Source organism: Corvus moneduloides, chromosome Z (assembly GCF_009650955.1).
Source record: "Corvus moneduloides isolate bCorMon1 chromosome Z, bCorMon1.pri, whole genome shotgun sequence".
Taxonomy (NCBI): Eukaryota; Metazoa; Chordata; class Aves; order Passeriformes; family Corvidae; genus Corvus; species Corvus moneduloides.
Genome location: NC_045511.1, coordinates 54,629,130 through 54,656,713, shown reverse-complemented (window position 1 = coordinate 54,656,713; position 27,584 = coordinate 54,629,130). Strand labels below are relative to the sequence as shown.

Sequence of the window (27,584 nt, the reverse complement as noted above, 5' to 3'; positions counted from 1 at the left end):
ACTGATACTATGCTAAGCTTGTATAAACCGTAAGACCAAAACAAAAAGGATGTTTGTCTAACAAAATATTCTATACTTAAAAGTGAGATTTTAATGTTTTTTAGCAAGAATTTTTGTTAGTGTAATTTAAACATAATTTCTGGGCAACAATATGTAAATATCCATTATTGAAACTGACTGATTTTTACGAAGTGGAAAGAGAAAATACAGGATACAAAATACAAAATAGTATGTGTTATCATACTAGTTACTAACCACTAAGACTACTAAATCACATAAAAGTTATATGGGAAAATTTACTGCTGTTACACTGAATGATTTTGTTGTTCCATTCAACTGCCTTACAAAACTAATGACATCTTACTGCATGCTGACAAAAGTAATAACCCTCACCAATTCTTAGTAAATATTGCCAACCTGACAGTCTTGTTCAAATGAATGACATTAATATAAGTGAATAAATCCAATATTATGACCGAAGAGAACAGAGATTGTGAAAAAAATGAAGACTAAGATGAATACAACAGACAACTGAAGCTGAAAACCCTGTTTTATCCATTATTAAAGAAACATTTCCACAGCTAATACCCATCTCACGCAAACCTTCGGTTTATTGTTTGTTCATGGAAAGTCAGATTTTTAGGTCCTGCTCTATTTCTTCTGAAAAACTTGTCCAGGTTCTTCAAAGAACCTATTTTCTGGGTATATGTCAAATATAAATTCTCCATTAAATAATAATACAAGTATCTAAGATATCTTAAGATCTGAATTTGAAATCAGGCAACAATTGTTCGGTTGTTTTTAATTATTATTTTTTTTAATTAATAAGCAACAGTTGCTGTGGTTGAATTTTACTAGCATCCCTGGGACCACAGCTACCTTAGGCAACAAATGCACTGAATTTCCAAAGACAAAGAAAACATCCAATGGCCTTCCTGTACTTGTGCAGTAAGCTAATATCCTCTTTATTCCTAGAAGAATCAAAAATAGCATTACTCCAAAATTCTTCACAATGTCCAACCAAGGAAACATTCTGTTTCCCCAATGAACATATTTCCTCCCTAAGTACAACTGCAGCCTCTCCTTCTCTAACACAGTGAACACTGGAGCCCTCAACAACCACGACGAAACCAGGAACATAAATATTTAATTCTTGACATCCCAAGTATATGTCCTCATCACTAAATCGAAGAATTTACCTCTGTCTCTCATCACCTTTTCCTGGCACTACTACATGGCTAAATAACAACTGATCTGAGAAGAGCCTGACTGGACCAACCTAGACAAGCCATTTAGGCAAAACACAGAAGAGACAGATTAAAATCACTCTTCTAATCTACATGTATTTATATCATTTACATTTACTTTTTTATAAAAAGTGGAGTATCTTCAGAGCAGAATTCTCATTATAAATGGAACAGCCCTTCATTCCCAGGGGAGGGACTTGAACTTCAGTCTCTCATGCATCAGATAACTGCTTCTGTCAAAAATCAGTGTTTCCCACTAGAGAAAGTTTCAACAGAAAATTTCTATTTTAATGAGACAACAAATCTATGCAATATTTTTGTACTGTATTTACAGCACATTGCCAGCTTCTTTTGTTTTAAACATCTTTATTAATAAGTATTTAATTTAGCTTTTGTTACATTCTTACTGCTTTATTAGCAGATTTCTCTTTTCCATACTTGTTTTTCTAAAATAGGTTTTGTCCTACCACATTTTTATGTATTTACATGTGTTTTTCACATTGTGTACAATTTTCTCCCTCCTTCTTTTCCTACAATCTGTTCTCTATCTAGTTGCTTATTTGTTCTCTTTGTTCATATTTTAACATCTCTTTTACACTACCAAGTTTGACTTTTCAAGTTAACACAATAATGTTACCTCTTCACATAAACCCTTACCACCTACTCAGAACACCTCTTACACAAAAGATCTAATCTGCACAACAGGGCTTGATATAAAACATGGAAGGACAACCATTACCAACAGGAATTGCACAGATGAAAAGAAAAACGCATTTCTAGCTACTTGAATTCTCACCAGGATATTTCTCTTTGAATCTTCTCTTTAAAATGTGCAGCAGCCCCATAAGACTAGAATTTTAAAATACAGAATTTTAAGCCTGTACATTGCTCTTTTGTTCCATACATGCTTGAAAAGTAGGGTTTCTTAATTCTGTTTTCCTCAAAAGTGTTGTATCAGAGAGTAATAGTTTCTACTCTTCCCTTAACTTCCTGTTTAGAAGTATCAGTTCATCCTGCTCAATCCGCTGCTCACTGATAACCCCAGCTGTTGCAGGGACGCAACTGTTTTCAGTTTTTCCAAGAAATGAACGGAGAAGAGAAGCATAGAGAAAAGCAGCAGAGAAAAAGTTGTGGGTTTTGGTCTACTTAGTGGGTGGTTTTTTGCTTGTCTGAGTTTTTTCTAAGAAAAGCAGATATTTCTGAATTAGTTCCTGTACAGAAGACATTAAAGCACTGCTTTTGCAATTTTTAATTTTTATTTTTTATATTAAAACCTAATCTTCAGCAAATGTTTTAAGCTGGCTGCAGTGTCTGCATGTGCTGCAAAGTCACAACAGATCACTGGAATTTTCAAATCCTACGTATCATTATCCACTTCAAATTCATGTAAGTCTATTAGGAAAAAAATCTATGTTCTCTTGTCATCAGCACTGATGCTTTGATAAGGTCTGCTGGTTTCATTCAAGAACAAGACCTCTCCTTAGAAGAAACACAGAAAGATCTAAGAAAACAATTCCTTACTTCAAATAATGTTGTACAAGGAGTTAGCACAATTTTCATTCAAGCTATTTATCATCTAAGCTAGTTATTTTCATTTCGTAAGAGACAGAAGTGCCTAAATCAGCTAGAGGACTGAACACCAGAAAACCCAGAAAAGGATATAATTTTTACTATTATTTTTGTTATATGGAATCCTTACACTCAGTCTACCATAATTTCCTGCATTCAGAAATGTAATTTTTATAATCTGTACCTGAAGCTGACATGATATCAGCATGTACCTATATGTATTCTCTTTTTAGTCATAACCTAATGATTCTAAATACTTTCAGTGGTGTCCAACTTCCATAAAATATTGCCTTACCTAACCAGATACACAACTTATTCCCACTACAGTGATTACAGGATACAAAAAAATAGCAGCACATTTAATGACATAACTGAATTTAACACAATTGAATACAATCTTTCTTCATTTTGCATAACAAAATCACTGTAAAATAGTATGTGTCCTAAACAGGTAGTACATATATCAGAATTTTAAGACGCACAAAAAGGGACAGTGGGTTTTACAGTAGCTGGAATTACTGAACTAAAGAGAACTACAAATTTAAAAACCATATTAGGAAAAAGCTCAAAACCCACAAAGTTTGATATACCAATGTTATCTAATGATTACATTTTTGTAAAAATATTTTCTCATCCAACAGTTGGGACTTTTTTGTGTTTTTTAAGAAGCACTCAAAATGCAGAGAAAAATAATATGGTTTTAAGTATTACAACCATTTGAGAAAAGAGAGGCCTGATCTCTGTCATATGGGCACAAATCATTGCACAAAATAAATAAAAATAATGAAACAGCAAAAAGAAATATAACTCTCCTCTGCTAGAAATACACCCTTAAAAATTATCTGTTAAATTAGGGTTAGTACCCCAGTTTGAAATACTTGGTCTCTCATGTTACCCAAGACAGCAGCATTTCTAGGAAAGAACAAAAATGCGAGCAAGTAAGCACTGCTACAAAAACTGAAGTAGCTACAGCTATTTGGGTGTCTTGGGAAAGGTTTTGGAACCTGCACTAAAGGTCCCATACTGGACCTACCATACACCTGTATTGCACTCAGTAACCCTGAAGTACTTTTTGTTCTGTCTCTGAATCTTGACTTAAAATGAATAAAAAACTTAATATTAGAAAAAGATAAGCCTCACTTTCACAGGGCTAGTTTTCCTTTTCTCACGTAGTGTAGTCTGGTGCTTTGATAGTGGGTAAAACAAACCAAAAATAACTTAACAGCCTAATGTTTTTATATGTTTTCTTTCTTTGCTTTATTGAAATAAAAAAGCGCCATTTTTTATCCTGAATACTTTAAAGACAGCTGTAAAAATTGTCTAGCGAAATATGAAACAGTAACAGTAGCAACACTGATATTTAGCGTAGAACATTAACTTGGCAAATACAATAGAAATAAAGTGTCTTGAATAGGCTCTTCTAATGTTTACTATGTGAAGTTTCATTTAGGTAGCAGGATGCACAGGATGAATTACACCTGCAAAGTTCCAATGACAAAAACAAAACACCAACTGTCCACTGTCTCTCAAACAGATGTAACAAAACAGTGTCAACAAAATGTGAATGTCTTCTACTGTCAAATAATCAGAATGAATCAGTATTTAGTACAAATCTGAAAACGACTGTGCCTCTAATAAATTCAGTACAAGCCTAGTAAAAAAGATTGCTGTTATCATGAAAGCTCATGTTACCATTAGATTACACCATCATTGAGCAATAATATGTACAAATTTAATGATATATAAAATGAAACAATCCAAATTGTACCAAATTTCTGTAGTGTTTTCTACTGCATTTCATCACCTGCTAATGGCTCTTGTCATACTATCTGCTGTATTAAACTACAGGGCAGTCCCAACACAACAAGCAACTAAATTTTTTTTTACTGCAAGACAGGAACCTGGTTCCACTAGAAAAAAGTTCCAATAAAACCAAACAAGTATTCCCATCACAAATAAAATGATCACGCAGTAAAATACAGAACACAGATTAAAAAATTAAAACATCACAGGTTCACAGCTCTTCATACACTGGCACACAGGTGCACATCCATAGCGTACACAACCTTGCATCCATGCACTTTCACTTACCTCAATAGCTCTCTTTATATACGGTATCTGCGTCCCACTGTCCAGATCTTCATTAATTATGAGTCTCCTAGCCCACTGACCAGCTCTGACAACACCATTACCATGAATTAGGACCAACAGCTTGTCAGGATTTATTAATGCATCTTCACTCATAAAGATAAAGCTCTTTGGTTCAGTCTCAGTTGCATCAACCTGCAGTTACAGACAACATACATTTTAATGCATCCATAAAATTCTTTGAAAGAAAACCTGTAGCTTTAAAGTTATCTACCAAATTTATAAAAAAGCATTCACCATTTAACAACTATTTCAATGCATTTGTGCCCAGTACTAAATAAAAACAAAGCAAAATATGCAACACAACTTTGAAACATATAAACATACCAAATTTTAGAACAGCAATCCAAGGTGCATTTAAAATTAAGAAAAGGAGTAAGAGAGGTCTTAAGCTTTGAAACATCAGTTGTTTATAGAAATTTACAGGAAAGAAAAAAGTCCATAAATGAGCAATCAGAGATGGCGAGTGGGGGGGAGCAAATAATTTCTCACCTCTGATATGCCTGAAGCAACAATAAAATTCTTACATAATGCAAGAAAAAAATCCTGGAAAGTTCCAAATCAACCACCTCAACATAAATACTCAATAAGCCATGTAGGAAACAGTACTGTAAATTTGTCTGTTACAAATTTAATAGGATAGGTCTAATAAAATATAGAAATCCAATTTGGGTCTAAATAATAGCTTCATTAAAAGTCCTCCTGCACTAGGGTCAATGCTCAGATACTTTGGTGTAGGAGGAGACCAACAGTTAGCTTTGATATTCAGTAAATTGCAACCTAATACCACATTTTGTCTTTAAGAGAGTAAAGCAGCACTTTTTGTTCAATACACACTAAAGGTTTTACACTTGGTTTAGCAAGCCTACCTCAAGACAAAAGAACTGTCCTGGTGTAAATACCATGAGGGCAAAACAAATATACATGTCTACTCGTTCTTCTCTTTCTACTATATGAATACATAGAAAAGAAAGAACAAAACAGGCAAATCTCCCCCTCCTACTATACTCCACACCCCTCCACGCCCATGGCCTAACTGTCCAGCTACTAGGAACATGCTCTGCAACAGTGAAGAAAAACAGATCAGGTTATAATACCCATGTTGAGAAAAAAGGAATTGGCTGTTTGGATTATATTAGTTTTTTCTCATATATGGGTATGTATTCTTAGCTACCCTTACCATAGGAAAAATTAAATCTGCATGCATCTTCAGACTTTTTAAGTGTTCCTATCAAATATTTTTTTGAATTAAGTCAATGAGGCTACTTGAACAAAACAAATTTGTACGTGAAAGAATAGTCATGTCTTTCTTCAGTATTTGCCATAGTACTGAAGACCATATTCCCCTGCTCTAAAATAAAGTAACATCTCATGCACCAGCAAATGTACTCATTTTCTCTCACACTTTGTGCAAAAATAGAAAATATTGTAAAGAGTATGTTCTACTGAAAAGACTGTGGCTACACTCAGATCATGCTGCTGCTTCTGAAGTAGCAGTATTGACACCTTAAAAGGTAAAACAGATTAGGTAAAAAGTCAGCCAACACTGAATCCCAGATAGTACTTGGCAAGGTATAACTGACTTCTACCCATAAACTGAATATTTACAACACTATAATTAAGAAAAAAAAGTTATGAATTTTCATTTCAGATTAATGTGTAACTGAGCTGTAGCTTTTAGCACTTATAAACTAAAACTTTGTGTACTATATAGGAAATACTAGCACTTAGTAATCATATGCACTAGAAGATATAACTAGCTCACACTTCTGCAAAGAAGTTAATTTTAAGCAACTAAAAATATCTACCAAGATCATAAAAAAAATTATTTTGATTCTTTTCCCAAAATTAAACACATTTGGAGACTTTTTGCAAGCTAACTCACCTTCAAACAGTAGTAATTTATTAGATCCAGATTTCACTAAAGAATGCACACAAAGGTCACTCCTATACACAACCTTACTTTACTGACAGATCAACGTAGAATACCATTTAATGCTGGACACACTGAGGCCACATAAAATAACATGCATTTATTAGCCACTTTTTCTTCTGGACTCAAGGACACTGATTTCTGATCACGTAAACCTAAACTGAATAAATACAGGAAGATTTTTTTTTTTTTAACATTTTTAACATTTTAAATTTTTTAACATGTTTAATTTAACAATTTGATTCAACATTGCTGTTCACAGGTGAGAACAATCTTCCAGTAATCTGTAGCTAGGCATGTCAAACAGATCTAAATTACAATGATAATTTACTGTTTAAAACTACTGGTTAGTTTTCTTTTTCTTGGATTTTTTTCCCAATGCACAGTAATTCTGTAAAGTTTATGAATGTAGACAGCTATGGTGAGATCTCTCTAGCTATTATGACATTCTTAAGGTTTTCAAACAGTGAATTTCTTTTTTCCATATGAGATCTGTCTCTAATGAGTTATCACCTAATACAGTAGTATCAGTCTATAAAGTATTTCAGCAGCACACTAGTTAGTATTTTGCACAGCTGCTATCAATATATTAAATGTAGTTAAAATCAAACTACACTTGAAATCTATTCTTATTGACATCCTTGCTACCACATCAACAATTAGCCATTACTAACCCAAGATGTATGACATCTGACTAGGTTCCAGGAATTTTTTATTTGGTGTATTGGAGGTTTTTAGGTTTAAAATTAAATGTTAAAAAGGGGAAAAAAATCCACTAGTATTTTTCTTATTATTTTTCTTACTAAGTATTTTACTTATTTCAGTTAAGAAACACGACAACAATTATGAGCCTCAAGCCTACAAAGTGAAAACAGGTATAATTGGAGGAAAGAACGTGGCAAATAAGTGGAATTGAAACTGAAAAGACTCAAAAAACATTGTGAGAATTGTAAGTAGCTGGGGGAGAGAGAAAATTATTCATTTGCGTCCCAAGATGAAAAGTCTTCTTTTATATGTTTCAACATAAACCTCACTAACTCACTTAGGTTACAGTCTTCACAATACTGAAAATCCTAATTTAGAATTTTTTAATCAAAAATGTAAAACTGAGAACTGCTGATCAATATCACAGGCAGCTAATCAACATTTGACTATTACCACAACTAACTTAACAAACCAAAAATTGGTGGAAATTTTACGAACAAATATTAACTTTACTTAGGTAACAAAACTGGCAAAAGGAACACTACAGACCATTGTTGCTCAAAGAAAAATAGTTCCTGGATGAACTTTAACCTATTGAAGTGAAAGAGGAAAGCATTGATAACTTAGAAGATTCTGCAAAGTGAGGCATTTAAGTGCCATTGTCAATTAAACATGTGTTCTGGTTTCAGCCAGGACAGAGTTAATTTCTTCTCAGCTGAGTGCTGTGTTTTGGCTTCAGAACAAGAATGGTGTTGATAACACACTGATATCTTGGGGTTTTGCTAAGTTGTGTTTAACCAAAGTCAAGGACTTTCGTTTCCTTGGCTCATGCTCCATCAGTGAGAAGGTAGGCAAAATAAACTCGGAGGGAGCATGGCTGGGACAGGCGACCTGAAGTGACCAAAGGAATATTCCACACCCCAGAACATCATGACCAGGATATAAACTGGGGGGAGTTACCCAGAAGCATGGCTGATCTGGGTTCAGGAATCGGGGGTCTAGCATCTGTCAGTGAGTGGTGAGCAATTGCATCGCACATCACTTGTTTTTTGTCTTATTATTATAATTTATCATTATCACTCTAATTTACTTCATTTTAGGTTATGAGATACAACTCTTTTTATCTCAGCTAACAAGTTTTACTTGGATTCTCCTCCCCATTCCACTGGTGCTGGGGAAGGTAAAAGGGGGTTCGAGCAAGCGGCTGCATGGTGCTTAATTTCCAGCTAGGTTTAAACCACTACAACATGTTACTAATTACTTAAACTTCCATCTCAAGCTTCCCCAGAAGCTGTTAAAGAAGCAGTTAATTCAGAGGCACACTCTATTTGTCCTCAACAGCTAAAGAAGAGCAAAGATCAATCACTGATTATGCCACTAAAACTAGAGAAATATAAATACTACATCTGGCTAAAAAAATTGCAGTCTTCTTTTTATTCCTAACATAATCTTCAATGGAGCCAAAATGAAACTTTGAAAGTAGTAACTGAATGGCCTCTCCCTGAATATGAGACTCTTCATCAAAAATTTCAAGTCCAGTAGTGTATGTTGAACATTATTAGAAGTATAGTGCTTTACAGTAACAATAATGCAACGTGGATCTTGGCCTCCCTGTGTAAGAAAAAAATGTTCAGAACTGTTCAGTCAAAGATGCTGGCATAATAAATTAATTGGCAAGCTCTCCTGATCTGCCAACTGATCTTATTTTCATATCTGAAAAGAAATTAATGAATTTTCGTATCCAAAACTGAAGCGGCCACCTAAGAAAGCAAAACGAAGTCAGCAAGTTGGACTTTACACACAAGGTTGAAATTAAGGAAGATGAGAGAACGTGAAACGCCATCATGCTAAACGTTCGAAGCACATCATTTCCATTCCCTACTAAAATCATGCTGAACTAAAGAACACCTCACCTAACACAGTCCCAAAACACATTTCAAATATTCAAAAATCACTGCACTGCCAACTTCATTACCAGCTGACAGAAAAAGGAAAGCCAAAACACCAACTTTCTGATCACCTGTGACTAGGTTAAAAGAAAAAAAGTTTTTGTATTCATCCCTAAAATATCCATATAAAAAGGCTTTACATATATATATATATTTACACATATATAAGCCATCTTGGTCAGTTGAAGGTGTAGGGTCCTGTGCCTGGCAACTGGCAGATTGCATAGGGAAACAGTAACAAAACAGAGTTATAGAATGATTCTTGCCTGGTTTTGACAGCCAGTAACTTTGGAACCTTGCAAGCCAGAGTTTACATAACTGGGCAGGCATGTACAATAGTTCAAGGCACCTATCCCACCTTAATATCGTCAAATGGGTTTTTTGTATGCATTTATACCTCTCTCCTTGATAGTACTCTGTGGCAATGAGTTCCACAATATAATTGGGACATATATGAAATAATACTGTCTCTTCCAGTAGAGATCTCCTGCCAGATAATTTAAACTTGATGCCCCTTAGGTTCTCTATTATGAAAAAAGCAAAAACCCATTCCCTATTCATCTTCTCTTCACCTTTCATGATTTTATAGATTTGTCATATTCCTTCCTCAGTCATCTATTTTCCAAGCTGAAGAACCTTTGTTTAATCTTTCTTTGTCTGAAAAGCATTTCATGCCTGTGATCATCCTTGCAACCCTCCTCTGTATTTTTTTTAAAATTCTTCATATCCTTTTTGATATGGTATCCAGACTTCATGCAGTGTTTAACATGAAGGCCCACATAATGAGTGGAATGACAATGTTTTTCTGTTTTTTTCTTGATACCTCATAATTCCTAATATCCTATTTGCTTTGAGGGTTTTTGACTGCCATTGAGCACTCACTGATGTTCTCAGAGAACTACTCACAATCACTCCAAGCTCTTTCCTGAGTTGTAATAGCTCATGTAGAGGCCACTGTTGTCTTTACAGAGTGAGTTATCTTCCCCATAATTTTATATTTACCAGAATTGAATCTCCTGTCATTTAATCATCCAGTTATTCAGCATCTAGAAATAATTCCCCAACTCATCATAATCAACTTTAGGTTTAACTATCCCAAATAATTTTAGAAGAAAACAAGAAAAATTTGTATTAATTACTTTTCTTCTTTTGTTTACAACTATCTCAGGCCTTAATAGCATTTTGCTGGTAACAGATTATTTCATCTGTAGAATACTAACACCTTTCTCCCCTTTTAACCAATTAACTCTAAAGGGGACTTTCTTCTTAAAAGCATTTGTTAAGTTTGTTGACAGTTCATTGGAAATACATATACTCTTTTACTGACAAGATTTTTCTTCTTCATGTGATCTCTGACTCCTGCAATGAATTCTGGTAGGTTTTTTTTAAAAATAAACTTGTACTCATTTCCCCCAATACATTATTGTTATTATTAGCTGATTTCAGCAGTAAGTTACATACAAATTGGCTGTTCTGCAGCTTCCTGTTTGACTTCTTACAGAACCCTACATTTTAAAAAAATCTCATCCTGGAATTTGTCTATAGTACAATATATTAACTTCTCCCAAGGTCTCCTCCATTGGTATGACAAATTTCAGACAGTTGCTCAGAATTATAGCCTGTTAAAAAAAAAAAAAAAAAAGCATGTGGAAATTGGACAATTAATATTGAAAATTATGATATTAGTTTTTCTTATTTGACCTGGGTGTTCATTTTAACTGCAGTTCATCTATTTGCCTTATCAGTTCTCTTTTATTATTAGCCTTTACAACTCTAACAAGCTGCTCAAATTTGTTTTTTGTGATCTTACTGTGATTTTATATGTAACTTGCCAACATTTATATTATTATATACCTTCTATTCTCACCCTAGAAGTTGTCTTATTACTTTTATTAGTCTCCTTTACTAGTCTAAACTAGAGGGTTTTGTGTTGTTACTTGGGGGTCTGTCACCGGTGATTTAAACCTAGCTTTCGCACAGCTTTAATTTTTCAGCTTCTACATACATAGCATCAATTTTTCATTTCTGTATGTGCCTTCATAACCTATTTTTGACTGTGGTGAGGGCTCGCTACACATAACAGCCATTCCTGAAGAACGGTGCTGTCATAGGTTAGCAAGCATAGTCCCGGAAGGGACGTCCTTGCTAAGGGGTGCTTACAGTTTCCTCTGGGAACTGATAGAACCTATCAGCTGGCCAGTTTGAATATGGACAATTCTTTAAGCCACTTAAAGTTGTGATCACCTCTGTGATCCACATTTAAGAATAGGCAAACTCCCCCTCCAAGCTCTCTCTCGTTTCCGGCGCTGGGACAGGTGGCTGCGGGCCCCGTGTGGGGGCCAGCGGGCCCGGCCAGGCCCTGCTTGGGCCAGGCCGGGCCGGGCCACGACCATCCTGGAGCTGATGGACCTGTTCCAGCCATGGAACCCCCACCACTGCCTTGCCGTGGGCAGCCGGAGCGGCTCGGCTCTCCCCCCTTTCCACTGCGATAAGAAACATTCAACATTCCAGCTGCAAAGCTGCAAGGCCGAGGTGAGATTAACCCTTTTTATTGCTGTGAAGAGCTGAAAACCTGAGGGAAGAGAGAGAGGAGATGCTTAAAGCTGAAATTCTGTTGTGAAGCTATGATATATCAGAGTATCCCGTTGTAATTTCATGAAGATATGGGGGGTGGAGTGTTCAACTCGTAAGCAAAAGCACCTGCGCTGAGATAGGCAGATGCTGACGCAGCTGTAATTTCATGAGAGGTTTGGACAGGGAGAGATGGACCAGATGAGGACTTTTGCTCCAAACGGGAAAGGAGAAAACCTCAGTCCCTAGAGATGAACCAGATGAGGACTTTTGCTCCAAATGGGAAAGGAGAAAACCTCAGTTCCTAGAGATGCTCCCAGAGATAGTCCTAACGATGAAGATGATGAAGACCCTTTGCTCCCAGGGAAGGAGAAGGGCCTCTGGTTTTGTTTCTGAACGGCTCGACCTTAAAATTGTACCCCAAAAAACTTCAAGAGTGGACCCTCGAAAGCAGTTGCGGGAAAAGCTGCAAGTCGGGGGAAAGGACTCACACGCAGGCAGAGAGACTCCTCTTCCTAAATGGACTGAACAATATTTGGAAGTGGGCGGCTGTCTCGTTGTGATAATGTTTTCATAGCATGAGCAAGAAGAGACTTCTCTTTCTAAATGGACTGAACAAGGTTATTATGGAAGTGGTAAACAGACTGAACATTTTAAGGGTTGTCTTTGAACATTGTCAGTGGGAGAAGGGAGGAAGGTGGGGGGAGGAGGAGAGTTCTGAAGATGGTATATTTTTTTTTTTTCCTTCTTCTTTTAGGTCTGTTAATAAACTTTATATTCTTTCAAGTTTGGTGCCTGTTTTGCATTTCTCCTAATTCTTATCTCACAGCAGATAAACAGTAATGAGTATTTTGGACCAAACCACTACACTAAATTGGTGTTTCCGCCCGGTTACAAACCGAACCCGCGACAGGTGCTCATACCTTGCGTGAATTTTTCCACAATGCTCACAATTAGAAATCTGCATATTTTGTGAGTTCTTACTTTGCTCCAAAATGCAATTAAATTATGACATTTCACAGAAGTTGGAAGTCATACATTTGAGAATAGCTTAAATGTATTACTGAACAACTGTATTCATGCTCACTACACAATTTCTAAGTACGAGTAAACAGAGATTAATCCAAAAGTGGGAGCTAGCCAGGGCCATTCCTCTTCCGAGCCAAGAAACCCAAACCTTAGAGCCAGGCAGAAGAATCACCACAAGTGTGACATAGGTGATGGAGGTGCTGTAATATTCATCCCAAGTTTCTTCATCTTCATGTTTTGGAGCTAATTGATCAGCCTTAGCACTGCATTACTTAAATGAATATTCCTTTTTAGGCATCAAAGGAAGTCCTATAGCCTTAAAATTTGGGCACTTTGAAGTTTATAAATGACAGCTTCATGGTTTCACAGACAAAGTGTGACATGGCTTGAGAAGTCTTTTGATGCATTATCTGTCTGGAAGTAATTCTTCAACCAAAACTTCACCAGCAAAGAAAATTAGCAAAGAAGCTGGAGATCACAGCTAGCACTGCACCAGGCAGACCATCATGATGAAACTGATACTATGTCTGTGTACACAGAACGATCTGAAGTGGGGAAATGCTTTCTCAGTCTCGGTTCTCTGGGCACTGGTGCAACCAGCAGGCTGCGAGTATGGAGGAGAGCTGCTGCTTGCCCTTCGACTTCTCTGTGAACCTCAAAGCTCAGCTCCTTCTGCCATGACCAGGAGACACTGAAAAAGCCCTTCTAGGAAACTGTTAGTAGTTTGGGCAGGTCATCAAAACATTCCCTAAGCAACACTCAGAGAATGGAAATGGGAATGGTGAAATGTTACAGAACTGTTAAAGCAAGACCTTTTCCTTCCTTACCCTAAACAGGTTTTCCTTGACTGACTAGGAAGGCTCAGCGGAGAACAACAGTAATTCAAAAGATTTCAAAGAGCATAGGAATCCTTCATAATGATGGAAAATTTACACAGTGCTGTCACACTCCAGTCTCCCCTGCACTCTCCAGTATAGAATATAAAAATACCTGAACATCATCATATCACATCACAGGTATTTATAAACACTCTGATATGTGGGGGAGCACTTCACCTCTTCCAAGGGTTGATTGAATATTTTCACTAAGCAACATAACTACTTTGAATTACATAAATATTACAAATTACTGAAAAAGTGTTTTTTAAAAAATTACTTGGAATAGTTTACTGATACTCAATGTGAGTGCAGTCCTCTGCCTGCAAAGACATTTCTGTTCTGTACATCCAGCTGTAGACATCTCAAAATATCCACAAATACTTTTCAGAAAGCTTATGGCTCTCCTATTAAAAGCCCCACATTTTGAAAATTCTGGTATCTGGCAAGGTAAGGAAGGCTCAGTTGGAGAAATGAAACACATGAGAAGTGAGGTGGAACCACATCTCCAGATGCATACACGTGCAAAATTCGAAGGCAATGCCCTGCACAGAGCCCTAGCACACCTTGTCTTTATATGAATATTGGATCACAGGCTATGCCGGGTACAGATTCAAAAAAACAACGCCTTTGGAAAAATCAATTATACTTACTGGAAGAGTTACTTTCTTCAAGTGGCATTCCTTCTGCAGTAGTTCATAAATGTATTTAGTAATGATCTGAAAAAAAGAAAAAAATATAAATGCCACCAGATACTGAAACACTTACAGTAATGACATACGCAGGCAGACAATTTAAAGGCTAATTGGTTAAACTTCTAAGCACTTGTGTATGTTTTGCCACTTTTCTGAATCCTTTACTATATAACTAATTATAGAACTTAGAGCTTTAGACAAAAAATTCTCTCTGTTACACAGGAAAGACTTCTTTCCAGTACAATGGAATGGTAACTGTACCTATGAATCCATTTTGCACTGCTGTGCGAATAATCAGGTGAATAATAACCTCAAAACCAAGGTTTATAACCAATTAATATATACTCAGAAGTAGAAGAAAGGCTCTCCTTCTAAAGATATACTTTTAAAGCATTTTTTTTACTAGCAGATTTCAGGAATTCTCTCCCCTCCAGGTTCACTTCATGATTTACATGGAGAGCAGATCTGCAGCCAGCCACAGCTAAGTTACCTTGCCATTTCTGCTCACTGAACAGGGGAGGTATGGGTCAAAGGTTCCTAAATAGAAGAAAACCCCATACAGATTCCCCACTATGGGGCAAGCTTGTATCTCTTTTCTCCATGTAGGAATAAAATTGAAATTTCACACCCAAAACAAAAGGTATCATTTCAGAAAGCAAGCAAAGAAAAAAAAAAAAAAAAACAACAAAAAACCCCAACACAAAAGCCCAGACAAAGCACCCCAAAAAAAAAAAAACCCAAACAAAACCAAACCAAACCAAAAACACAAAACCAAAACAAAACCCACCAGAAAACAAAAAAAAAAACCAACAAAACCCACAAAAATCAACCTATTTGCAACAAAAGACTTGCCATCTCAAATGTAACAAAACTGTTCACATTTCAAAGCCTTGCCTACTATCTAGGGATTTTTTTTTTGTCCTTACATATTCTAAGAAAAATGGAGATGTAGATGTAAAAACTTTGTAACTATTATTAACTTGTGAATTAAACTGAGGAACAAACTGGAACTTCGTCCATTTGAGCCTGTAAAAATGGTTTGGAAGCTAGTGACTGGATTTGAATGGCTACAAGAGTTTGAAAAGAAAAAAAAAGGCAAATTAGAGAGGTTAAAAAAAAGAACTCATTAAGAGGCTGAAATGATGCTTGCCTTCTCTTTAAAGCTTGGAGAACTGTATTTAAATTCCAGACAGGACAAGATCTAAGTCTCAGAATATTAATCCAAGAATATCTGGGTACAAACCCAGACAGTGTTCTTTAGTCCATCCCCTCAAGGCCACAGTTATACCCATGTGAACCCACAGTATATTAAGCCCCAACAGAAACATCACTGTAACAAAGGTCTCAAGTGATGGCATCTTAGCAACACACTATGATCCAAGCAAGTAGGAGCCTGAGTATCATAAACTTCAAATTTAATTTTCCAAATGCACAATTATGAAAAAAAGTTTCAATGAAGTCCAAAAGTTTTTATTATGTAAATGTGAGGAAACACAATATGCAAATGTTTGGAACACATATGAACAAACTGGAGGTGCTGATGAAAGATAATTAAAAATGTTGGTATATGCCCCTCCCCTCCTTTCACTAAAACCCCAAATCTTTATTAGGATTATAAGAATTCTTTGTGATCCTGATCAAATACATTTATTGACAGAATTATGTTCAAAAACCTTTATGGCTTACAGAAAATCAGTCTTTCTGAACATTATTATCTACACAGAAACTGCATTTGGAGAAGGAATTCAGCTGCGAGTGATGAGTTGATTTAAGACATGTTTATCCCCAAAGCAGTATGCTAGGAACATGCATACAGTGTTATTTTACCTTCAGGGGCAAACTTTTTATGGTTCACCGAAATTGACTGCAGTGTAACACCAACAAGTAAAGCAGTTAAGTTCCTGCAGTCTCAAATGCTAATGTTGTACAGACATTAAAGTAAATATAATGATAATATGGCCTACAACATAGAAATTTTGTTTTTAACTCTCAATTCAGGCATCTACACACTGTCAAAATGACTAAAATAACACTTGGAAAAGAAAAAAAATTACTCTGCAGAAAATATATTTTACACACTACTCGTAAAATTCTACCCTTTTTGCAGCTATTTGTATCTATTTCTTCTATTCTTTCTCATTTATTTAGACTGTGTGTCTTCGGAGCAGAAATAAACCTCTACTCATTTTTTCCACAGCTGTCTCAAGGGGGGTCTCATTCTAACTGACTCTTTATGCACTACTCTAAGATAATAAATAGCAATACAGCCTTAAAAATGGGACTGTTGAATCAGTAGAGCACTCTGGTGTGGCGAAGACTTAACCTAATGAATGCTTTCAATAAACACAAACATAAAGAAAGATAGAGGAGGTTGGAGGCTCACAAGCAAAGTCTGAGATTATCATCCTCAGACAGCCCAGCACCTGGATGGCCTGCACTGCCCAGAGATTTCAGGAAAAAATGCCATAAAAAACAACCCTCAAACAAAAAAACCCCTAAAACTGCCCCAGTGTGTGTATATATATATACATATGTATGTAGCTACAGAAGTGGTTGAGGGTTTTTTTGCAATAGATCCACATGTTTAGGGATATCCTAGCATGGTATACTACCAGTTTTAAATTATGGAAAGTGATACACAAGATTTCTTGAAGTGCCATCCAAGTCCAAAATTTTCCAGATTTGAAAACATCACTAATGGCCAGATTTCCTGCATTTATCAGAGATGTGTCTGGAAAACTTGACAAAATCCTGTCCTGCCTAGGAAAATCTAGCAAAATTCTGCCCTATCTAGGAATATGGCTGCAAGTACTGAAAATACTACACATCCAACACTACTTTTGGATTTTTATGCTTTTAATGACTTATTCTGATTTTATGGCTGATGAGTAATTAAAAAAAATTAACTATAAAAATATCTTTCCTACAGGTAGCAAAAAGAAAAGGAAACTGATATTGTTTATATAGAACTAGTTAGACTTAATATTTTGAATCTATACAATTTATATAGCCACAGCTTCTCTAAGTAGCAATATTAGCTTGTGCATGCTGGTGTTCTATAGTTAAGATGTGAAAACTGTTGTAGAAAGTACTGTAGAATGTTGTGAAGCGTCCTGCGACTTCTTGCATGAGAAGGTGGCTCTGGTTACACTCTACAAATTCTCCTGGACTAATTATCAGTCACACAGCTGCTCATCACTGCAGGTATATAGTGACACAGGCTGATCAATTCAGCCCTGCACCAATAAATCATCTCACCTATCAAGCAACAAATTGTTCAGATCCAGACATTCTCAATGTAACACTAGAGAGCCCTACTCACGTTAGTCATACTAACCTGGGATATTTGCACTTTTTCTAAGGCTCTTGAAACTCATGCCAAAACTGTATATAAGCAGTATACTGCATGGTAATTCAAGTGGCTGGAGAGCAGGCATCACTGTGTCCAAGATGGGAAAGGAAAAACAACAACAGTAAGACCTGCCCACAGTGTATGAAATTAATTGCCTGATAAATGGAGAAGAAACCGGCAGTTCTGTAATTCTTGTACGAGATATGGGAAACTTCCACCTCATATTAGAGTATTCCTGCACCTCATTCACTCCTAAGTGCTGTCTATCAGGAAAACACATCCTAAATAAGACAAATATCTGAACTTAGAACTATCAAGGTGTTCTTATTGACTGTTGGGAGAACTGGAGGAAAAAAAAAACCAAAACACAAGTCCCTAAAAATTCCATGCCTCCCATGACCTATTCTGATAGCAAGAGAGAAATCCTCTCCAGCCATGGAAAGCCTAACATTTCAATCACCCAAAAAAGGCTGCATTCAAATTGTGTGGTAGAGAAAACTTTCTTCCCAGAACAAAGCAGTCTTCTCTGGTAGGAAACTACATTGCTTATACTTTAAATTGCTCTCATTGAGCAGAGGAGCCTGAGTTCTGCCTTCCCTAAGCCTGAGAAACTTCTGCCCTAAATGAAATCACAGCTATTTTAATTGTGTTGCACTAAAAAAATTCCCATAATGAAGGCAAGCTGATGAGAGCAGGGACCACAGCTGAGTAGAACACATCCTGAGCAGTAAAACCAAGTAGGTTATCCTGGGTATATTAAAAGCACAAGTATCTAATCTCTGCTACCATTTCTTTGTTTTAGTTTTCCTTCATCTATGGTGCACAAGGTTGAGAGCCTTAATACGCATGGTTCAGGAGTGGAACCAAACTTAGTGCTCACCACTGCCCTTCTGAGGAGCATAAAATAAGTCAGTCTTGACTGATGTTGGATATAACAGAGAATACCTCCAAAAATACCTTTTCAAAGTGTTAGTGGTCTCAAATACGTAATCTGCAAAGTTCAATAGCCTAATGGATAACTGGGGGATAGAGCTATGTTGTGACCAGTAATCCTTCACATGGATCCAGAAAACAGGTTCTTTTAATCACAGAAAAATTAAATGTAATGACTTGGACAGACAGCAAAAAGAACAGAGAAAAGCACTTTATCTTACAACAGACCTTTGTTTTACCCTTGCATTGCTAAATATTCTGCACCATGACAGCAAGACTATAGTGCTGCATACAGTCTGCAGAGCAAAACTTAAACTCCAAGTGGAAACACAGACCTGGTACACACAAGCGTAGTACACGTTAATTGGTAAGGTCCTGGCTTCCTACAACACGTGTTCTTTTAAGACTGTGTTGTTCATATAGAGGACTTTCTTATGGACTGTTTTCAATAATCAAAAAGCTAGAAAAATTTTGTTAGCAGCCTAATTTGTGAAATCTTTGCAATACAGCATCCTGAAGCTACATGATCAAAAGATCGGAACCTGCATAGATCTACGTGAAAATAGAAATTAAAGACCAAGAGCCAGTGACACCAACACATTTAAAGTTACAAAGACCATGAAGGTATTGAATTCTAAATACGATTACAAGTGGAGACAAATACCAAAGAGGCACTTCAATACACTAAGTAGTGGAGGTCTTTAAACAGAGTCTGGAAAAGAATACTGAAAAAAGAAATCCCACAAAGCAAGGAGGCAATTCCAAAATAGCTCAGTTTATAATAATAACCCCTCCATTTTAAGTCTGTAAGACATGGAAAAAAGCCTTGTATCACATTCTGAAAACATCAAAAAAACAGCACAGCATACATGAGGAAGAGCAAAATTGCAGCTGACCCACTAGTGAACTTTTCCACAACAGAGATTGCCAGGTATACAGACAACAGATCACAACTCAGTGACTTGATTAATAACATCTACATCTTAATCCAGAGGAGTTGCTTCAGTACATACCATACCAAAACCCATGCTGGGACTCAGTGAAGTGCACTGAGCCTTGCCCGTCAAGTTCCCCTGCTATGCTGTGCTTTACAACCCAAGTCCTCTGAATTCTCTTCTTTCCCCCCTCCCCAAATGTGCTCCCACTTTCAAAACCAAGCATGAGTACCCACCAGAAGATTACATATACAAATAGAACAAGCCTGCTGCAGAGGGAAAAATAAGAAAAAAGACAAAGTAAATTACTTGAACTTGCAAAATGTTTTCTTGAGTGAATTCTCAGCTAAAAATATACTAAAAAATTGGCATCATTCTGGGTCATTTGTGGCCTTTCACTTGTAACCTGGCATCTATCAGGTGTCACTGGAAATCATTACCGTGCAACCAACAGTCATGGATTCACGACAGATGTGAGGAACCCTCAGGCTAGCACAAACCACAAAGTCTCTTTGAAGACAATCAAATGCCACATGTCCCCCTCTTTCCCCATATGTGCATCCCTCGTGACCAAAATGCCAACAACCCCGTCAAACGGCTGGGGTACAGTTAACATATGATAAAGAATAAAGCACATGTGACATGACAAAGGATAAGGCACATGAGATCAGCTGACATTACAACCACTCCCATGACAGAGGACAGATTACAAGACCTTGGAGAAATGATGAGCTGTTAACTCAAGTTGTCCACACCACTGCCTACTCCTACATACTTGTAGCAGATTTTGGCAAAAAAAAAGAAAATGGACAAAACTATGGATTAAATATATTCTTCTGGTGGACCAGATCCAGCTGGATGGATCTGAGATCTCCCACATCATATTCCTCATTTACAGATATTCAAAACACAAACAGAAAGCCATCATCCCCATTACTGCTCTTGCTACCACTTTTCACTGCTCCAAGGATTAAATATGAACGGAGACAGAACTACTCCCTCAAAGTTAAGAATGGCCACTTCCCATCATGAGTGAGATGAGTTGGCAATGACACACTTACTCAGTGGATAGGGGCTTCTACCTCCAAAGAGACCAGCTTGTGAAAAAATACTCATTAAACACTCTGTCAGATCACTTTTCATTAATTTTTAGACAGTTCTCAAAGTAAATGAGAGTGGAGAGAGTAAGAGAATCTAGTGGCAATAATTTTCATTGCACGTTTTTATGAGTGGACAGATTTTTCAGAACTTTAGCTAATAAAACACAGCTACAATGGCATTTTCCTTCTTGACTGACTTCTTGGGTTTTCCTAAGTCGTATCATAAAAGGGTTAATACATTATTAGTGTCATTAGTAGTTTATTATTCCTCCAGTAACATTCTCAGATAACTATATTTTAACCTCAGTTTAATCTCCTACATGAACACACATTACAGAAAAAAGAGGAGAAAATAGAATTAAAATTATTAGTGATATTTTTGGTTTAGAAATTACTGAAGTCTGACCACGTCTACCCTCTGCAATAAGTCACTCAGACATAACTTCTTATACCTGAAGAAAAATGCAAGGGTTTGTTTCCTTTTCTTTAGAGATGCAAAACTAATGTGACTTTAGGTTTATTTGTCAACTCCCATCCTGTGACAGAACCGCACTTAAAATGTCAAACAGCAGAACATTACCAGTTCACCTCAGAAATCCACACAGACATACCAAAATCAGCCTCATTTGCCTTTGTATTCTTTCTTTTTGTAAAGTTGTATCTTTGACTTAACTTCTTACAGTACACCAAGAGATTCACTATCAGCTCGTCAGACCTCTGAAATTATTTTAATTATTAATTCAGACCTGACATTAAAAGTTACAATCTCTTGAATCTAAGTTTCTCAAAAATGGAACTTCCATGAGCATAAAAAGGATACTATTTTCAAATAATTTCTACTCAGCATAAGAGATTAGACTCCTCAGCACTACTAGTATTTTCTAAGAACTTCAAGTCAGAGTACAGAGGTTGGAAGTTTTGTAACTTATCTCAAAAATAAACACATATAAACCACTAGAAGCTTATCAGTGTCATTATGAGTAATGGATTTTGTTATTTTATAAGGTTTGTCTCCTCATTGGTAATAGGCACTTCAATGCAAAAAGAGAAAATAAGCACAAGAGGGAAACAATCCTTATGACATAGAGTAGTCTACCCACAATGTTTTCCTCATTGCAGTGTAAGAGCAACAATGTTCAGTGAAACAAACGCAAAATTAATTCCAACTGACTGCCCTGCAGCAAATCTCAAGTGGTGGGACTAACCTGAGGCTTGCTACTGTGGCTGCCATAGCCTTGGTTGAATGAGCTTTCCTTTGACCCTGAGGTGACAAACCTGCCAATATGTACTAATGAGAGATGCAACGAACTTTTTAACATACTGCTCTTGGATACAGACTTACCTAAGAACTGGGACAAGCAAACAAAAAGATACCCCTCACCATCACCATTCTAGAACAAAAAATCCTAAAAGCCAAATGGACTTTCTAAAGCCTCAGTTCAGCAAGCTAAAAAAGGGAAAAAAAAAAACCACAGAGAAACAAAATCAGTTGCATTTTAAAAATCCACAAAGACTTCACTTGGATTATAGTGTGGAAGAACAATTCATTAAGATGGAACTGACGTTATCTCTATGTCATTTCTTGTGTTTTCTACTGAAAGCAATTCAATTTAACCTTAATACACAGTTGTAATACTCTGGATTTCGAGCTGACTGATCACGACTAGGATCTCAAGATCTTTCAAGAGAATTAAATGAAAGACAACAGAGATTTGCCATGAATGCAGCATATACTGTTGATGTGATTTGAACCAATGTGTTGTTACATGGTCTTTGCTGACACCTGTTGGTTTATTTTTTGTTTTCCTTTTTTTTTTCCTTTTTAAGAGATCCATCTCTAACTTTAGAAATCACTTGACAATTATTTGGCTTTAGAAATGGCTTAATTACAAAGTCTATCTTATGGAAATTCTCTATTTTTTTAAAAAATATACATACATATAAATATATATGTATCAGCATTAAGCAGAGGATTAATAATTAATTAACCAAGCACCTTGCACTACAAGCAGTTAAACATCAGCAGAAAGCAAGACCCTTGTCCCAAGCTGAGATAAGAAACACAATGATGAAAAGTTTGCAAAAGAAAGATGGAAACTAAAAAAAGCTCAAAAGTTTAACAGTGGAACAAGTTTAAATGAAGATTATAAATACATTTTAATATTCCAATCCTATCTATATAGCTACAACTATCGTATCTCTAAATTTCATAGTAGAGATGAGTTATGAAAAGGGATCTGGAAGAAAGAGCAGTTTTGATTATTCCAACTGTTATGGATAAAACCACTGTTTAAGTGGAGAGGCAGTGCTCTGGTTTCAAAAGGTTAAAAATCCATGCCAAAACCAAATGACATATCAGATTAACACAGTTAAAGCACACCAGCTTCTGTAGTCACAGACAAGAAAGTCAGTGATGTGTCAAGCATCATCTAACTGTGCTACCTTTCATTGCTCAGCAGAAATGACCAGATAAATATTCACTGGCCTGAAGATTAATTTTATGCAAATCCAGAGCAGAACTCTAAATAATACCTTCTTTCCATAGCAAGATGTCCTCGCCATTTTGCCACTGTGCTCCAGAACACTAGTGTGTCAAAATAAACAGGATTTACTTAATTTTAGCTGAAAAGGACCCTCTTTCTCCAGGCTAAACAACTCCAGCTCCTTCAGAAGCTCCTCATAGGACTTCTGCTGATGCTAAACATCTTTAGGCATCAGCACCCCCACAGACTTGTGAACATCTAAGTCACACAGTCGGTCACTACCTACCTCCTCCTGGATTACAGGGCATTTAATCTCCTCCCCATCCCTGTCTACCAGCTCAGGAGGCCAGCTGTCCCAAGGACAACCAGTTTTACTGTTGGAGACTGAGACTAAGGTGTGAAGTACACCAGCCTATTCCTCATCTTTGGTGATTATTTTCAGCCCCCATTATTCAATAAAGAATGGAAGTTTTCCTTGGTCCTTTTTTTATTAATGTATTTATAAAAACACTTGTTATTGTCATTTACAAAAATGGCCAGATTAACTTCTAACAGAGCTTTTGCATCTCTAATTTTCTTTTTGCATGACCTAACAACATCCTTGAACACTTCCTGAGTTGCCCACTCCTTTTTCCACCCTCTTTTTTTTTTTCCCCCTGAGTTCCTGGGAAAGCTCCCTGCTCAGCTAGGCCAGTCTTCTTCCCTGCTGGCTTCTCTTTCAGCACACAGGAACACAGAACACAGGCTCCTGTGCCTTCAAGATTTATTTCTTAAAGTATGTCCACCTTCCTGGATCACTTTGTTTTCAAGGGCTGTTTCCCAGGGAACTTTCTGAATCAGTCCCATGAATAGCCCAAAGTCCGTCCTCTGGAAATACAGGATAGAAGTCTTGTGGAGGCCCCTCCTTACTTCAGCAAGAATTGAAAGCTCTATTATTTCATGGTCACTGTGCCCCAGACGGCCTCTGACCACCACGTCTCCCACCAGCTCCTCTCTCTTTGCAAACAGCAGGCCTAGCAGAGCCCCACCCCTGGCACGCTCACTCACCAGCTGTGACAAGAAGCTCTCCTCCACACATTCCAAGAATCTCCTGGACTGCCTCTTTCCCACTGTGCTGAGCTCCCAGCAGGTATCTGGCAGGTTAAATCCCCTACAAGAACAAGGGCTGGCGATCTTGAAACCCCCTCCAGCTGCTTGTAGAATAATGCTTATAGAATAATCTCTTCATTCTGGTTGGCTGGTCTATAAGAGACTCCCACCAGAATGTCAGCCTTGCTGGCCTTCCCCTGATTCTTACCCATGGTACTTGATCTTTTTGTCATTGATCTCCAGCTCCATGGTGTTGAGAGCCTCCCTAACATACAGAGCCACCCGCCCACCTCTCCTGCCTCACCTGTCTCTTGTGAAGAGCTTGCAGCCACGCACTGCGGCGCTCCAGTCATGCGAGTCATGCCGCCACATTTCTGTGATGGTGACTATGTCACAGCTTTCCTGCTGTCCCATGGCTTCAGCTCCTCTTGTTTGTTACCCATGCTGCCTGCATCAGTGTAAAGGCACTTCAGCTGGGCTGCTAACTTTACCCCTGACTCGGGCTTACCACCCTTGGGCTCATCTCTAGGAAGCCTGGTTTCATCCTCTTCCCTCTTCAAACCTGGTTTAAAGCCCTCTCAGTCAGCCCTGCCGACTCATGGGCTAGAATCCTTTTGCCCTTGTTAGACAGATGGAGCCCATCTGACTCAAGAAGGCCTGGTGCTGTAAAAATTGCCCGTGGTAAAGAAACCAAAATTCTGATTACACCAGCCCTTAAACCATGCATTGATAACATGGGTTTTCCTGTTCCTTTCATTTTTCATCCCTGCTCCTGAAGGAACTGAGCAGAACAACACCTGTGCTCCTGCCCCATCAACCAGTCAATCCAGAGCCCTGACATCCTTTTTAATGACCCTGGTACCCCCTTCTTGTCAACCTCATCACTGCCAATCTGGACAACCAGCAGTGGGTAATACTCAGAGGGCTGAATTATTTCAAGGAGTCTCCTGGTGATATCCCATACCTGGGCCCCAGGAAGGCATCAGACTTCACTGTGGCATGGGTCTGGTTGACATACAGGGCTCTCAGCTCCCCTCAGAAGGGAATCACCTACTACAACTATCCTTCTTTTATTCTTAATTCCTGAGGCTGTGATGCATCTGACAGACGAAGTGCAGGTGGAAGATTCTCCAGACAGATGTTTTTCTTTAGTGTCATCTGCCTGACCCTCTGGACCCAGGGCCTCGTACCCACTCTGTAAGGGCACCTGGGAGGGTGATGGGGGTCAGGAGGGAATTTTACAACCGCTGTGATTGGGTACCCATTTCCATTCCCCCCATCTGCTAGGTCTCCTCCTTCTGCCTGATGGTAAGATGGTCAGGGCTTCTCTGACTCCTGCTGAACTTCTTGCAGGTTTGCAAGGCTGTAAGTCCACAAGTCTATTTCTCTTTCACTCTCCCTAACACTCCTCAGCCTTCCCAGTTCTTCCTTAAGCCCTGCCACCAGACAGAGCAGATCATTCACCTGCTCACACCACACACCGGTGTCTTTTGCACTGTCCTCTGGTACTGCCCCCAGGCTCAGACACTCCCTGCAGCCAGGGGTCTGGACAACTGTGTCCTTGGGGGACTCTGCTTGGGTTAGCTTTTGCTGGCAGCAGCAGCAATGGCTTTTGATCATTTGCTAACCATGGTTTGGGGAGGATGGAAAAAGCACACCCAACACCAGGAGTGCGGCTGCACCCTTCCTGCTCATCCTGCCTGTGGGAACTGCCTGTGGGAACTGCCTGCAAACTGCTGTGCCACGCACTCACTAACATGCCGTGCCCTGCCTGTTTGCCCACTCCTGCTTGCAGCACTCCCTAGAGCCTTTTAAAATCTCCTGCAAATGGCCTGGAGGTCACCCCTTGCTCTCTTGAATTCTCCTTTTGATAGTCAGCCAAACAATCTTGGTTTTGCTGGGTTAAGAAGTGAGTATCATGACTTCTGCTGTTTGTGCTGCTGGCTAATGTGCCTTATTTTCCCAACATAGTATTCTTAAAATTACGACTTGTAACGCAGAATCAAGAACATCTGCACTCCTGAATATTGTAAATCATCCCAAAAACATGTTCCTATGACCTAAGTTAGGATCTTTTCTGTTACTGAATGTAGCCTGTCCAACAAAATACTAAATAGCATTAAAAATGTTCATCAATCTTCACTTTCCCTTTACCCCTGACTTGGGCTTACCACCCTTGGGCTCATCTCTAGGAAGCCTGGTAGTCACCTCATGATTTCTTTATGCTCGTTTTACCTATATTATCTCTGGGATTACAGGCTATTTTTATGTCAAAAATTATTAGTAGTTCATTTAATATTTCAGCCAAATAAATTCTTCTTTCTAATCTATCTGACAATATCCTCAATTGGTTTCCCGTGAAGGTGGAAAGGTAAGCCCAAGAAAATGAAACCAGAAGAATATACTGAGCAGTTCACCAAGGAGTATAACTTTCTAAAAGACAGCTAAAGAAAAGAAAAAATATATTTTAATTCTTAGGTAGACTGTGAACTGACACCAGGTTTGTTTTACAGAAAGATAAGTGAATATCATCTTACAGATTTACTTTGTAATTACCCAATCATACAGTATCTGTATAAAGGAAGATGTTCCAGAAAGAAATATTAATGATGTACTTTATTAATTTGCAGTTTTAGCTTACTGATGGAGAACTGATAAAACTTGAAGTCATGTACTTGCAACTCAGTATGCACCTTGATAACTTCCAGAAGCTGAATTCAACTTATCTGCTGAGAAAATTATTTGAATTTTATTTACCTACAACCATATACATCTGGAAGTATTTTTTGCGTACTAGACACTGTGACCAAGAGCACTGAACTATGCTGATATCTGCAAGAATTTATCAGACCTTTTACTTCATGTTTAACCTTATGTGGTCCTAGCAAAGTAGCATCCAATGGTCCCTGACATTCCCAAAATACTTCAGAAAAAAGAGATGTGACACTGTAAACTTAACAGTAGATCAACA

General features: G+C 37.7%; 1 protein-coding gene across 7 annotated transcripts in view; it reads right to left on the bottom strand.

Annotated features, from left to right (window-relative positions):
* FAM172A (family with sequence similarity 172 member A) overlaps window positions 1-27,584 on the bottom strand; it is a 265,939-nt gene that overhangs the window by 193,369 nt on the left and 44,986 nt on the right. For all 7 annotated transcript variants that reach the window (XM_032095251.1, XM_032095252.1, XM_032095249.1 and 4 more), the window contains 2 exons: window positions 14,680-14,745; window positions 4,908-5,099 (listed from right to left, as the gene is read on the bottom strand). In XM_032095251.1, coding sequence (XP_031951142.1) covers window positions 4,908-5,099; window positions 14,680-14,745 — 258 coding nt within the window. The remainder of the gene's footprint in view (window positions 1-4,907; window positions 5,100-14,679; window positions 14,746-27,584) is intronic.